At 40.0% G+C, this 13,584-nt stretch overlaps 1 protein-coding gene across 2 annotated transcripts in view; it reads left to right on the top strand.

Annotated features, from left to right (window-relative positions):
- CSGALNACT2 (chondroitin sulfate N-acetylgalactosaminyltransferase 2) overlaps nt 1–12,629 on the top strand; it is a 31,975-nt gene extending 19,346 nt beyond the window's left edge. For both annotated transcript variants that reach the window (XM_021526664.3, XM_021526665.3), the window contains exons 3-8: nt 4,146–4,362; nt 4,888–4,989; nt 6,524–6,702; nt 8,254–8,348; nt 9,403–9,484; nt 10,612–12,629. In XM_021526664.3, coding sequence (XP_021382339.1) covers nt 4,146–4,362; nt 4,888–4,989; nt 6,524–6,702; nt 8,254–8,348; nt 9,403–9,484; nt 10,612–10,904 — 968 coding nt within the window. In that variant the 3' untranslated portion in view covers nt 10,905–12,629. The remainder of the gene's footprint in view (nt 1–4,145; nt 4,363–4,887; nt 4,990–6,523; nt 6,703–8,253; nt 8,349–9,402; nt 9,485–10,611) is intronic.
- Nucleotides 12,630–13,584: the final 955 nt, after the last annotated feature.

Genomic DNA, 13,584 nt, shown 5'->3' with positions numbered 1-13,584 from the left:
GGCAGATCTGTCACAGCCACATCATGGTTATGTGCAGGCTTTGAGCAATAGCACTAAGTAAAAAAAAAAAAAATATATATATTTCTAACTGTATATTACAACTACAAAGATACTTCCTGAAAATTTCAAATTACTTTTCACAAAGCTCAGTTGATTTGTTCTGCTGATGAAGAGAAAACCAGCAAATTTCTCAGCTCTGTTGTCTGTGCCTGTTTTCCTTTGTAGCAACCCATAATGAAATTTCCAGAATTCTAATATTAACAGAACAAAAATCTGACCTGAAAAAAGTCTCGTTATGCAGTTACTGTTTGAGAAACCCTTTGAAGTTTTTTTTTTCCTTAGTGTTTACATTAGATCTAAGTGTATGAGAAACAAGAGTATCCTATTCCCCGTGGATGAAGACTATCCCTAGACAGGATAAAAGATGCAATTTTACATATTTTTCACAAGGGAATGGATTTAGGATTATGAGCAATGGACCTAGTTGCAGAACTGCATGTTCTAAGATAGTCCTCCATTAAGAATAGATTTCTTTGGTATTTGATAATATTGAGAAATGGAGAGTAATTCAGAGATCATAGTATTACCTCTGTCTGTTCCCTTTCTCCAGAGTGTGTGACATTGAGTCTTGAATGGTGATAGAGAAGCTTTGAGGAGCCTTCATGGACACACTTCACCATAAGTGTAACTGGCTTATTTGAGTTTACATTTATCAGTGTAATTGGCTTTTTTAATCAAGAGATTACAAGCTCTTCCATTGCACAAACATTTAAAATTAGCTGCTGGAAAATAGAAGCACTAGCATGCTTTCAGAAGCTAATAAGCAATTAGCTAATCACTAATAAAGGTCTTGTTATTGAATGTCTAGCAGTGTTGTTTGGGTCATATCTCTTGCTTCTATGCTTCCAATTGGAACCGGGCAAAGTCATCAAAAAAGGAAGACTCCCCACCCATCCTTGAAATGTAAAATTCCTTTATTCCTGTGCTGCAAGCTTCCAAGTGCTTGCCATCCATAGAACAGCGTGGGCTGTTTTTCATGCTAACAGCCCCTGCCTGTGTGCTGGTTAAGGCCAGCTTCAGTGGAGAACTCTTAATACACACAAAAAAACAGATCCTACATCTTCAATCCATAGACCAAACACTTCCTGGTAGTTGTAAAGCAAGTAATATTCAAGGCAATAGAAGAGCAGCTTTTTGGCTTTGATAGTAATTGATACCCAGGATTCATATGTTTCATTTGTTTGCTGAGAAGCAGAACTTCTGCAAAGGGAGTAAAGCTTCATGGACCAGGAATAGCAGCTGTTAAATTATTTCTGCTTCTTTTTACCTCTTTGCTTGTGGAGTTCTCCTTTGGATGGCAGCCAGTGTATGCTAGTTGGAAGGTGAGATAACAGGTTTTATTAAATGAGTCAGTTCCAAGTGATAAAAAGCTGAGTACGCTAAGAAGTAAACCAGATATGGGTTCTTTTTCTGGCTGTTCTCAAATCTGGCTTCTGTGTATAGAAACTTTAGTCCCATAAAAGTATTCAAATTAGCAGATTAGCAACAGAAGCTAATAACTCTAGGAGTGCATACTATTTAAAGGAAATGTGGTGCTAGTAGCATGATGAGATTCAAAAGTTTGGAATCTTGTATTTCAGCAATTGAATGTTGGCTAGGCATTATTCGGATTTTAATTTGCATATAAAGGTCTTTATGAAGTTGCAGCAGTTTTGCTTTAGTTTAATTTTTTTAAAATTAGTTAAGTAATTTTTGCTCTGTATTTCAGCCTTCTGTTGGACTGACATCTAAGCTTATAACTTGATTTAAGATACGATATTGGCAGCTGGTGTGCTTTTTAAAAACTTCACTTATGTTTCATGTGTTATGCAAATTGTATTTTTGTCTGTAAACAGCTATTGGATAGCAGACAAAATAATAAAATATAAAATACTGAATGTTAATTTTGCCAGGAGCCCTGGTACAAAGTATTTGCTGTCTATTGTTCTAGCACCATGGTGCATCAGCTACTCCATTAACCAAGATGCTGTTTTCAAGCTACAGTGCTGGACTGCAGCACAAAGGGTTGGAATGGAAAATGGTTGAGAGGGATTTTAAATCTTGTGCTGCTTCTGGCAGTCAGCATTGTGAGCTTTCATTGTTTGGAACACCATTTTCAGTGCTTGTAATTAATTATTATTTGAAAATGAGCATTAAAATGTGGTGCATACTTATGCACCTCTGTGCTGACAAAAGCATAAATGTGGATTTCAGTCCTTTCAAGGAGAGCACTGCAGAACTTTGTTCAAAGGGTAAAAGCCTCTCAGTTGAGAGGTTCAGTCATCACTGAGTTCCAGTGTGATGAACCAGCTTGTTCTGCTACACCATGTGTCCCACAGCCCCTCTGTGGTGGTCATCCACATCTCCCATTGGGTCTGCCAATGCATGTTCTTGTCCACAAGACAGGATGGATTACGGAGTTGACATGGGAGGGGTGCAAGGAGCTTGCTGTAAAAGAGAGACTGCTGGGCAGAAGGAGGAGCATCAGTGAATGAAACTGGCAGATGGAGGCTGGAGCAGAGGAACACAGAGGAAGATTTAGGGAAAAGATTCTTTCTTTGTAAATGGAATCTGGGATATAGAGAAATAAGTTAGGTCAAGGTGGTGTGCACATTCCTCTGCTTCTTGTATTGAAAGGGAAGGGAACATGGAGAATTTTTGCCTGGGCATAGGGAGAGACACAAAACTCTCTCATCCCTTCTTTCTTGTTCCTGTGACAGTCAAACCCAAGTTGCCCTAGGGCTGAGAGCTGCTTCCTTTGCATACTTGGTCTGGTGTTGAATTCAGTTGCAATAAAAGACAACCAACAGGACAATACCAATGCTGGGTACAAAAGAGGACCTTCTGTGTCACCAGTATGGCTTGTCTGCTCTGTGGCCTGCCACCAGCTGCTTTCTGGGTGGGAGGCCTGGGAGGGATTTCAGCTGCTGAGGAGACTGGCTTGGAGAAGGGACGGTTAAGGGCAGCCAGGTAAAAGGAAATGCATAATGTTAGGGCAGGGGTGTGCATCACACTTGGAAATATGCAGCTCTTTGTAACTTTCTCTGTGGTCTGGGTGGCCACTTAACTGGAATGTAATGCCAGTTCATGGTATAACTTTTAGTTCTTCTGGATAATACATCTTTTCCTTGCTGGTAAGAGGAAAGCAGAGATGGGATGAACATAAAGAATTTTTGTTGGAGGATTGTTTCTGTCATCATTTCTTACTCTCAGGTTAGCATAGACATGGAATTAGCAACACAGAGCTTAGTAGGGTCAAAACCACAGATGAGCCTCAGTCCTTTCCTATGTGGTGTAAAATTAATCTGTTGGTTTAACTTCCTTCTTTGATGGTCCTTAAGCTAAAGGATCTTGTTCTGAAAGATTTTTTTCCACATATTGGGGGTAAACTATGTTCAACAGATAGTCCTGTTTCTGGATTGAGTAGGACTTTTGTCCTAAAGTATGACAGCCACATAGAAAACTTCTGCCTATGTCCTTAGAAGACTATGGGTGTAGTAAAATTCCACTAATTTATGAGATAGAAAGCATTAACTACTAGTCAGCAGTGAAAACAATTTAAAAGCATTCCAACATTATCACACAGTTGTTTTGTTTAGATGCTACATGTCAGATTTTGCAGACTTTGTCAAGCAAGTTACTGTCATTTGTTCTGCTCCCAGAACAAATTGTACTTTTCTTGTGGTGATTACTGGCCAGATGATCTCAGATTTTACTGTGGGCTAGCTCAGGGCTAGATTCTTACTGAAGGGCTTAAGAGCAGGCAATATTAGATTTCACCCATCCTTTTCCTTAGCAAATAGCTGAATTCCCTTTTAGTTGGGAAGACCCACCTCCAATTGAGAAATTGGCGTAGGACCATGAGACCTGTTGTCTCTAAGAAGCAAGGGAAGCTGGAGTTCACTTGGGATTGTTTCTCAGGTCTGACCTAAAATGGTAGAAGGGTGAACTGTGATCAATAACAGTTTGTGGAAGTTTCATCTAGTTTTAGGAGAAGCCCAGAAGCTTTGCCCTCACGTCTTTAGTTCTAAGGAAAACCAGTGTGTCTGAAGTAAAACTGCTGGGATCTTTGACTTTACATATTACTTGTGTGACTTATTCTTCAGGTTACTATCGTACAGAAAGAGATAAGGGGACACAGTATGAGCTGTTTTATAAGAAGATGGATGGCATGGAGTACAGGCATGTCACCTTGTTCCGACCTTTTGGACCCCTCATGAAAGTGAAGAGTGAAACAGTCGATATTTCTAGATCGATCATTAACGTTATTGTTCCTCTTGCTGGAAGAACTGAGGCATTTGCACAATTTATGCAAAACTTTAGGTAGGTGCATGAGATTATATAGTGAGCTATGTTCCTGATTTTCAGTATTTTGTTTTCTTTTCAAAATAAATTCCTATTCTGGTTGAATTGCAACAGAGCTAATGATTCCAACATTGTGTGCAACTGCCTTGGAATGTTTGTAATTGAACCTGCTGTATGGAGAAAACATTCCTTCTAAAAGGGCTTAAGAGATTCTTGAATTGCAGCAAAATGGCCAAATTCAGGGTCATTGTGAACCTGGACACAGATGATCTTGAACGTAATTTTTGTATTACATCAGTTGTAGATTGCCTGTTTATAAAATAAGGTATTGGAATGTGACACACGGTATTGGAACCTTCTGATGTAAATGGGCAAGATGGGGAAAGAGGAGGGGAAAGCATCTTTTCTTGTTTTCTTCAAAGCCATTTGATGACTAACCAGAATACTTCAATCTGCTAATTCTTTTTAATGCAGTAGCTTTTAAATGCCTGAAGTTTTTTGTTGCAAGTAATTACTAATATTAGCATATCTTTGTGCTTATAGGGATGTGTGCATTCATCAGGATAAGCGTGTTCACCTCACAGTGGTGTACTTTGGACAAGATGGTCTGTCAGAAGTAAAAAGCATCCTAGAATCTGTAGCTAGGTAAGTGTATCAATCCAACATCAGTCAGTAAAACCAATATTGATTGGCATTTTAAACAGCTTTTAAAAAAGAATGAAGAAATAAACAAAGTAAAGTTTATACTCCATTACAGGTTACTAGAAAACTTATTATTTATTTACTGTACTCTATTTATGGTTGCCATTTTACAGATTAGGTTGCAAAAGTTTCCTGAAGACTACTAAAAATTAAGTTATAGCCAGAAAAGACTTTGAGGTTTCTATCTGACAGTCCAAAAAACAACAGGGGTGAGTTTTGCAGTGGATATTCAGCAAGTTCTTTGGAACAGGGATGTACATTTTAATAGTTATCTCACTGGAGAAACAATTTTATTTAATGATAAGGAAGAGAAATGTAGTAGTCAAAGTAGGTCTGTACTTACTGTCAGCTGTAAAATAATTTTAAGCACAGGTCATTGTGCTGTCTCAGCATTACATCAGTATGGATGTAAAATTCACGAATGTTTCATTTATGGTTTTTGTTCCAGAGAGATGGGACAGGTGTCAGCATCCTTTACCCTATAGCCAAGGGGCTTCTTTACCACCTGAGCTCTAGCACTCATCCCTGAGCTGAGAGCCTATTTTCCTTGAGCTCTTCCTTGGGCCCCTGTCTCACTGTGCTGGCCAGGCTCCTCTCCATGACATAGAGCAGACACAGCTTGAAGCATCTGATGGAGGGCTGGCCTGACATGTTAAGGGTATCTTGTAGGAGGGGAGAACAGAATGTCTGCATTTTTTGCTACAGTCTTCCTAGCACCTGCTGTGTGTTGTACCCCTCAATTTTTGAGGCCTTTGCAGCCTGCCCTGCTCCCTGTGAGATGTCCCTCAGAGCACTGAGTCAGTGCTGCAGGCTCACTGAGCATTTGCCTGCTTCTGTATCTTTATAGTGGTGCTACTGTTGAATATTGTCACTCTGTTCTCTTCAAGCATTGTCCTCTGAAGTGTCTCTGAAGTAGACACTTAACTTTGCTTGAAGATGTTCTCTGAGTCTGTTTCCAGTCTCTTGGCTGCTCCTTCCCTCTTCTGCTGTGAGTACAGGCATGTGTGCTAGTGGGAAACAGTGAGAAGAAGCAAGTGGCCTGGGATATGGTGGCACTACCACACAGACAGCCTTTGCCCCATGATTCTGGTGATGCCAGCACTCTGGCTTCTTGTTTGCCATCTTCTCTGAACTGGTAAAGACACAGATATTTCTGTTGGTCAGGACTTCTTGGTTTGTGGGAACAAATTTTAGATGCCATTGTAATTCAGGAGAGCATTTTAATTCATGTCAGTTAACAAAAAGCATTTTAATCTGTCTGAATGATTTAACATGAAGTTATAAAGTAAGACAGATTTCTATCATTTTACAAGGTTTAAAATAGACAACTAAGTGTAACATCTTTTTTTTTTTCATTCTGATCATATAACTGTTTTCCTTTCGAAATTTCTGGAATGAAATTCCTGTACAATGCTAAAAAAACTATAAATGCCCCTCCCCACAGATTTATTTTGGGTTGGCTCTGTTTTTCTTGTAGAGAAACTGACTTCCACAATTACACGCTTGTCTCTCTGAATGAGGAATTCAACCGGGGCCGAGGACTTGACATGGGTGCCAGAGCCTGGGAAAAGGGCGAGGTCCTGATGTTCTTCTGTGATGTTGATGTTTATTTCACAGCCGAATTCCTCAACAGCTGTCGCTTAAATGCTGAGCCCGGTATGTTCCCTTAGTGTTGCTGGAACGAAGCTTGTCACCCTGCTTGACTTCAACTGACCTGTGCTGAGCCTGTAGAAAACAATGAAAACTCAACTAGAATGGTGGGACTTAGTACCACACACCCTGGAAAACTAATCACACTGCACAAAAGGCAATAATAGTTAGACAGATTTCTCTGCCTTAGTGTAGCTTGTTTTAAGAATACATAGGCTTTTTTGTACAATGTACAATTTTCATGTTCTCTTCAGATTTAGCTGTCTCCAAGAAAGCTGGACAATTTAATTGCTTTAACAATTAGACTTGATGTAAATCTGTATAACAAAACTCATTGTAATGCTCTACAGTGGAAGATGATTTTTGTTATGCTGAAATCTCTAAAAAGTTTGGCTTATCTCTTCTCACACGTGGCCAAGACATATCACAAAGGAATGGTTTTCAGTATAGCTACAGCATGCTCCTTGTGGAGACTGAGCTCTGAAATATTGATAGTTTTTCTTAAGTCTGTATGACACTTGCTTGTTCTACAAGCTTTTGCCAAGAAGGGTAAAGCTTTCTTGAGTTAACAAGCATGCTACTGAAGACCTTCTCCTGTCAAACTGTTTGGGTTCTTTTTTTAATGCTTACTCTTGTTTCAAATTTGTTGCAGTCTGAAACCATTTTCTCCAAATGTTAATTTGGAATCAACAGATTTTTTTTTTCACCTAACAAGCAGGCAAGAAAATTCTCCAGAAGCCAGATATTTGGGTCCTGTTTCTTGCTTTTTCTTTCATTTCTCTCTGTCTCTGTACTTCATGGAACAAGTTGTATAAATAATTGAAAACATTTTGGAGAGGAGTATTTTGTGAGCTTTAACGAGAAAGAGAATTCAAGAGATGCAGAGGCTGCTTGAAATTCATACTGGCAGTTTGTCACCTTTGTTTCAAATGAGATCTGAAAATGCTGCTCACTCCTCCAGAATTCATGCCCAAGTCAGGATAGTGAATATTCTTGTGGACTGTTGTCAGTACATTTGTAGCATTGGCAATGCAAGACATTAGTGGAAAAATATTTACCTGGCTTCCATAAGAGACACAGAACTGGTGTTTTCAGCATAGTCAGGATTCTCATGATGCTTGATGCCTTTGCAGGATATCCTGGAAGTACCTGTTTTTATGTGTTCGTGGACAGAGATAAATTGATAAAACTCAACAATGCAAGGTGTTACTTGGATTTGATTATTTTTTAGTTTTACTGCGTATCATTATTGCAGGAATTTTTGCATCACCTAGAATGATACTGAGCTATCTAACATTTTATATAAGCATGTATAAATATGTATAAGTGTAGATAAAATGTAATATATATAATAGGCATACATGTGTGGTTTTTTTAATCCTAAGGGTTAGATGTTAAGGGCTTCCTAGGTGGGAATCTTAGCAGCTAGAACTTGTTTTTATTTGTTTCCACTAGATTCCTAATAGGTAATATTTTACATAAAAAGTGTGTTTCTGGTTTCTTTTTGCCTTCAGAAAGCATGCCCACAGTGTGTAACAATTCTCTTTTGACTTCCAGGGAAGAAAGTTTTCTATCCTGTGGTATTCAGCCTTTACAATCCTGCTATTGTCTATGCCAATCAAGATATACCACCTCCTGTGGAGCAGCAATTGGTGAGCAGCCTGATTTATTCTAGATAGAATTAGGTGAGCTTTGTATTAAAACAAAATGAAGTGTAATTTAATAGTCTGTTTGGGATATCTTATGACCTTTGGCACTGCGTATGTAAACAGTTTTCTCCATTATGGGCAAAGGACTTGGAAAAAACCTTGTCAAACAGTACAAAACTCATTCTTAGATAAACTTGGAGTTCCACCTAGTTTAAAAGAAGTAATTGCAATTAACCAAATGAAGTTGGTAGTTCTGATCTGTTGCTTATTCTGGCTTGGCAAGCCAATATTTCAGGAGGATGGTGGCATAGCAGGGCAGCAATTTTCATCTTACGTTTCAGCAAACAAAGCATTGGTGAAGGGCAAAAACCTGTGAATGATGTGTCCAGTATGACTCTCTTTCGAGAGACTGCATGGGTGAAATTAGGTGTTGCAGCTGCGACTTCTGGGATGGACAGGTTTAGAGGAGGAAAAGAAGAGAGAAGTATGAAGAAGAGCTGTATTAAAAAAAAACATAATAGCCCTCATTCCCTACGTTGTGTGCAAGCCAGAAGGAAGGTTTTGCATATAGTCTTGGATGATGACAGCTGAGAGAGGAGTGAGCCCCTGAGCTCTTCTGTTCACTTTTTTAAACTTAACAGTATGATGGTTGTTGACTTCAATCACAAAGCTTACTTTTCATGTCGTATCAGATCAAGAGACAAAGGTGGCCTTAGAAAATGGGTAGGAAATGAAGTGTTTGGAACAGATGATTTATCCATGGACTAATTTACTGCTTGGTCCGGGCAGATACATATAAAATAGAGGTGGTGCAGCAGAAACTGCTGTGGAATCTGGAGTGAGGGTGAGTGGAATTGGAAGGCAGAGGGTGAAGTGAGCAGCAGGTCACTGGGAAGCCCCACATGAGTGCCTGACACAGAAATACAAGAAGTGTTATTATGCTCTGTCCTGCACTGAACAAATGATTGGAAGAGCTTAGCTTTCTGCAAAACCAAGTACAATGTCCCTCCTTGGTTGTATTGTACATTTCAGAATTAATACTGGTTTAAAATTGCAGGTACACAAGAAGGATTCTGGTTTCTGGAGGGATTTTGGCTTTGGGATGACTTGTCAATATCGGACAGACTTTCTGACTGTCGGTAAGATGAGACTGAAGAAAAAAATTCTTTAAAAAGTGATTCTCTGGTCTTACCTAATTACAGGAAAGTAATATATTTATTTCTTGTATTATTTCCCCAAGCCCAGCAGTCAGACTTGCTTGACAAGTTTGACCAATGAGATAAATTAGCTTTTCTGGATTTTGATGTCCCATCTGTTGAGTGTATTAAAAGACACAGTAGTTTTAGTAAAAACATTTCATTCTAGAATTCTTTAAAATGCTGGGTTTTTTTGGGTTTTTTTTGGTACTTTGTGTTTGTCTGAAGCAAATGAATCACATTTAAGAAACATGTCACTCAAATAAGCCATTCACATAGACAAGAAGAATTCACATCCTTTCTTTTAAATAACCTAGAGAAATTGAATACAGTTCTTGGAGCCTTTAGCAATGTGCTTTGCCCCCCCTTGTGGCATGTTCTTAAAACCGAGAACAGCTTGGTGTACTTAGATGTGGAAGATGGTGGTGAGCACAGGCTGCCAGAAGATGTAACACAGCCCTGCATGCTATCTGGTGTATTGAATGCAGGCTGATTGCTAATAGCAGTCATATTGCCATCTGTATGGCAGTGCTAAATGAGGACTTCATAATTCTGGAATTTTGAAATTGTACAAGAGCCTGGGCTGCTCTTCATTGCGGTCCTTCCTGGAAAAACAAGAGAACTTAAAATGGTGAACCATGTTCCTTTCTTTAATCCAGCCTTTTCAATTGTGACCTGTGGAGTAATTGCTGGCATTGTTAGAGAGGATTTCTCATAGGGTGCTTCACTTTCCAGCTGCTAAAATCCATTATGCTTCCTAAAAATAATCCAAAAGCATAGCGAGTGAGGTTTGCCTACAGTTCTCTGCAGCTGTCACATGGGATGTCATGCATAATGCAATTTAGAGACACTGCTCTAAAGACCTTCTGAAGTCAGCAGATCTGTGTCCTGGGCAGTTTCCACCACAAGTGATGTGGTATTCTTGAATACCCTCAAATGGGCATGGGAACCTTAGTTAATTGCTACAGAATTTCTGGAACGTCATGCCAGATCTGGTAACACATGAGGTGTAAAGTGTTGCTCTTGCCTTCAGTGTGGCCAGATAACGATTTCTGACGCTGTTTTTGTAGGGGGTTTTGACTTGGAAGTGAAAGGCTGGGGCGGCGAGGACGTTCACCTGTACAGGAAGTACCTGCACGGGGAGCTGATGGTGATCCGCACGCCGGTGCCCGGGCTGTTCCACCTGTGGCACGAGAAGCACTGCGCGGACGAGCTGACCCCCGAGCAGTACCGCATGTGCATCCAGTCCAAAGCCATGAACGAGGCGTCGCACTCGCACCTGGGCATGCTGGTGTTCCGCGAGGAGATCGAGGCGCACCTCCGCAAGCAGGCCTACAGGACTAACAGCGAGGCCGCGCGCTGAGGGCTCCCCCGCCCGCTTCTGACTGCGAATTCACAGTGAACCAGCATCCTTTTACGGCCTTAATTCAGCTCACAAATGCAGTGCCTCTCTTTTTCAGTGAAGAAGAGTTTAGAGCGTTTTTGGTTCTCGCGTTTGTTTTCTGAGTAATCATTTGATAGGCTCTTACCTACGCATCTTGTGAGTTCAAGAACCTCAGCTAAATTGGACAGCATATGTAGTTCAAGGAAAGTGTCTTCAGTATCAACTGGAAAAATCTGTGGAATGTACAGTTCAACACTTTTCCACGTGGTACATTTCTGTTCTTATATTTGCATTCTTTTGAGAATTAAATGAAATAATCTTTCGTGTCTTGAGTATTTTCAGTCTGTATGGCTCACTGCACTGTGACTTTAGAAGGATACTATACTTAGACTCCGTTGTAGAAACAAGAGAAAGGTGTGGGAAAATAATCTCACGTATATGGACATGCTGACCAGTACAGCAGCTGTGGAGGGTGCTGATTCCACAGCAAGGGCTTGGTGCCACATTTGCTGTATTAACAGACATTGACATGGTTGAATAGAGAATAATTTGGGGAGGTGGGAATGAAAATCCTTTTAAGTGGAATTTTAGAGCATATAATGGAAGTTCACACTGTGAAGGAAATGCCACCTTCTTATTTCAGTGATAGATCAGACAAGTTGGGAACATTGCAGCTGGGTGTTTCTGTGCCTGCTCTTTTCCTACAGCAGATGCCATATCCCTTCTAGAAACTGAGCTGTGCTATTAAACTTGTTTGCTTAAATAATTTTGCCCCCACTCATTATTCCAAGGCCCTGCCTATGTATCTCATCTGTTAAGTTGAGCAACCACTTTTCATTCCCATACGAATTTATTAGAGGCCTGTTTGCTAGTGTGCCAGTACTTTCCTTGTGCATTCTTTTTCTTTGGGCATTTTCCTGACATGTTTTTGTAATGTGTCATGTACTCATAGTTGTTTCAGTGACTGAAAAAGCAAGTGCTATTACAGTCTATCTTTATACAATGCTCTTCATTACACTGATCATTCTGGCAGCCTCAGCCTTATTTCTTCACTTTTTCAGTTTGCAGATGTTTTAGGGTTTTGGTTCTTTTTCCTCTGGGTTTTCCTTTTGGGTTTGTGTTGGTTTTTTTTTTTTCTTTTTTTTTTCTTTTTTTTTTGTTTTTGCTTATTGGGATTTTTGAGCATGTCTGGTCTCATTAGTGCCTTGTACAATGGCACTACTACTTTGGTACTTACCTTTTGGGTATTTCGGGAAGCATAAACAATTCAAACACAGGCAGGTCATTTTTCTCTGTATTGTCTTATACCATATGGCATGCCTCATTTTTTAATACATTTGTTTATAGAATGAATGCAGAGAATGCTAATTCGGTGGTTAAACCATTTGCATGGTTTCTGCTGAATTTAGATATTAGTTGAAAACCTTTCTCAAACCAGGTAATTAAGATCTGTTTATGGATTTATTTTGCTCAAGAATTCTGAAGGCAATTAAAGATTTAAATGATTGATTTCTGAATAGCAGATATGCTGTGCAAATAGTTCTGGGCACTGATCCTTTTTTATATGTATATAAAATTTGCCTTTATGTAACTTATTGTGGAGAACAGTGTACTGTATTGTACTTAGAGTGAAGAGAATGCATTGCAGGACTTCTTGCAATTTATATTCTCAATATAATAAATGGAATTTCTGCATTTTAGAAATTGTTTTAAGCTGTTTCTCTGAAATACATTTTTATAATAATATTGTACCGAGCATAACACAGTGGATTCAAATAATATTTGCAGTGAGAAATTCAGCCAGCTCAATTTTGCATCTCGGGTATCTACTCAGACCAGAGATGAGAGTTTGTTCCTTGAACAACTTAAATTTACACCAGATTTACCTTATCTTGTTTTTTGCTAACAAAAATTGTATGGATGAGGACAAGATGAAATACATTGGTATTATGACTTGGGGTGAAGATACAAGTGGGGCACTCTCCTGAGACTCCAGCCTTTAAAACATCAGGACAGCTGCTGCTGTCCTGGGTGCACATGAATAAACATCCAAAAATGCCTCTTGCTGACACCACCGCTGCTTGACACGCCCTGGAATGGACACAGAGGTCGGGCATAGGCCCAGCATTGCTGCACCTCAGCTCTCAGCACTTGGACGCTGCCCAGGAGGATCCAGTTGTCCCAGTTCTCATGTTTTGGAAGCATGGCAGAGTGCTGGCATCCAGGTGTCTCAGGTTCTGCTGTTTTCCACTGCGTGGTTGTGCTTAGCAGCAACAGCGAGGGAGATCAGTGTCAGCTGGCCCTGTCTGGGTGATGGAAACCGAGGCATGGTGTCGATGCTGGAAGGCCAGGGTGAGGTCTGGAGATGAATGTAGTCACCAGGAACCACTTAGGAAACTCTTTTCCATTCAATATCGAAAGGTGGAAGCAAATACATTGGAGTTAAAAGGAAGTCAGAACACTTGGAAATCTTTAGTATGTGTGTTGGGCAATATACACAAGTATTCCAAATGGCTGATGATTTGAGGATTCCTGAACTGAAAGGAGCCCTTGCAGACCTGGGGTTTCCCTTGTTGCAGTTCAGCTCCCTGCAATAGCCACCTGTGTGGGATGTTGCTGTGGCACACACCAGCTCAGCAGTTCTGTGCAGCCAGTGTTG

Source organism: Lonchura striata, chromosome 7 (assembly GCF_046129695.1).
Source record: "Lonchura striata isolate bLonStr1 chromosome 7, bLonStr1.mat, whole genome shotgun sequence".
Classification (NCBI taxonomy): Eukaryota; Metazoa; Chordata; class Aves; order Passeriformes; family Estrildidae; genus Lonchura; species Lonchura striata.
The sequence above is the reverse complement of the archived record's forward strand: the minus strand, read 5'-3'. Positions and strand labels throughout refer to the sequence as shown.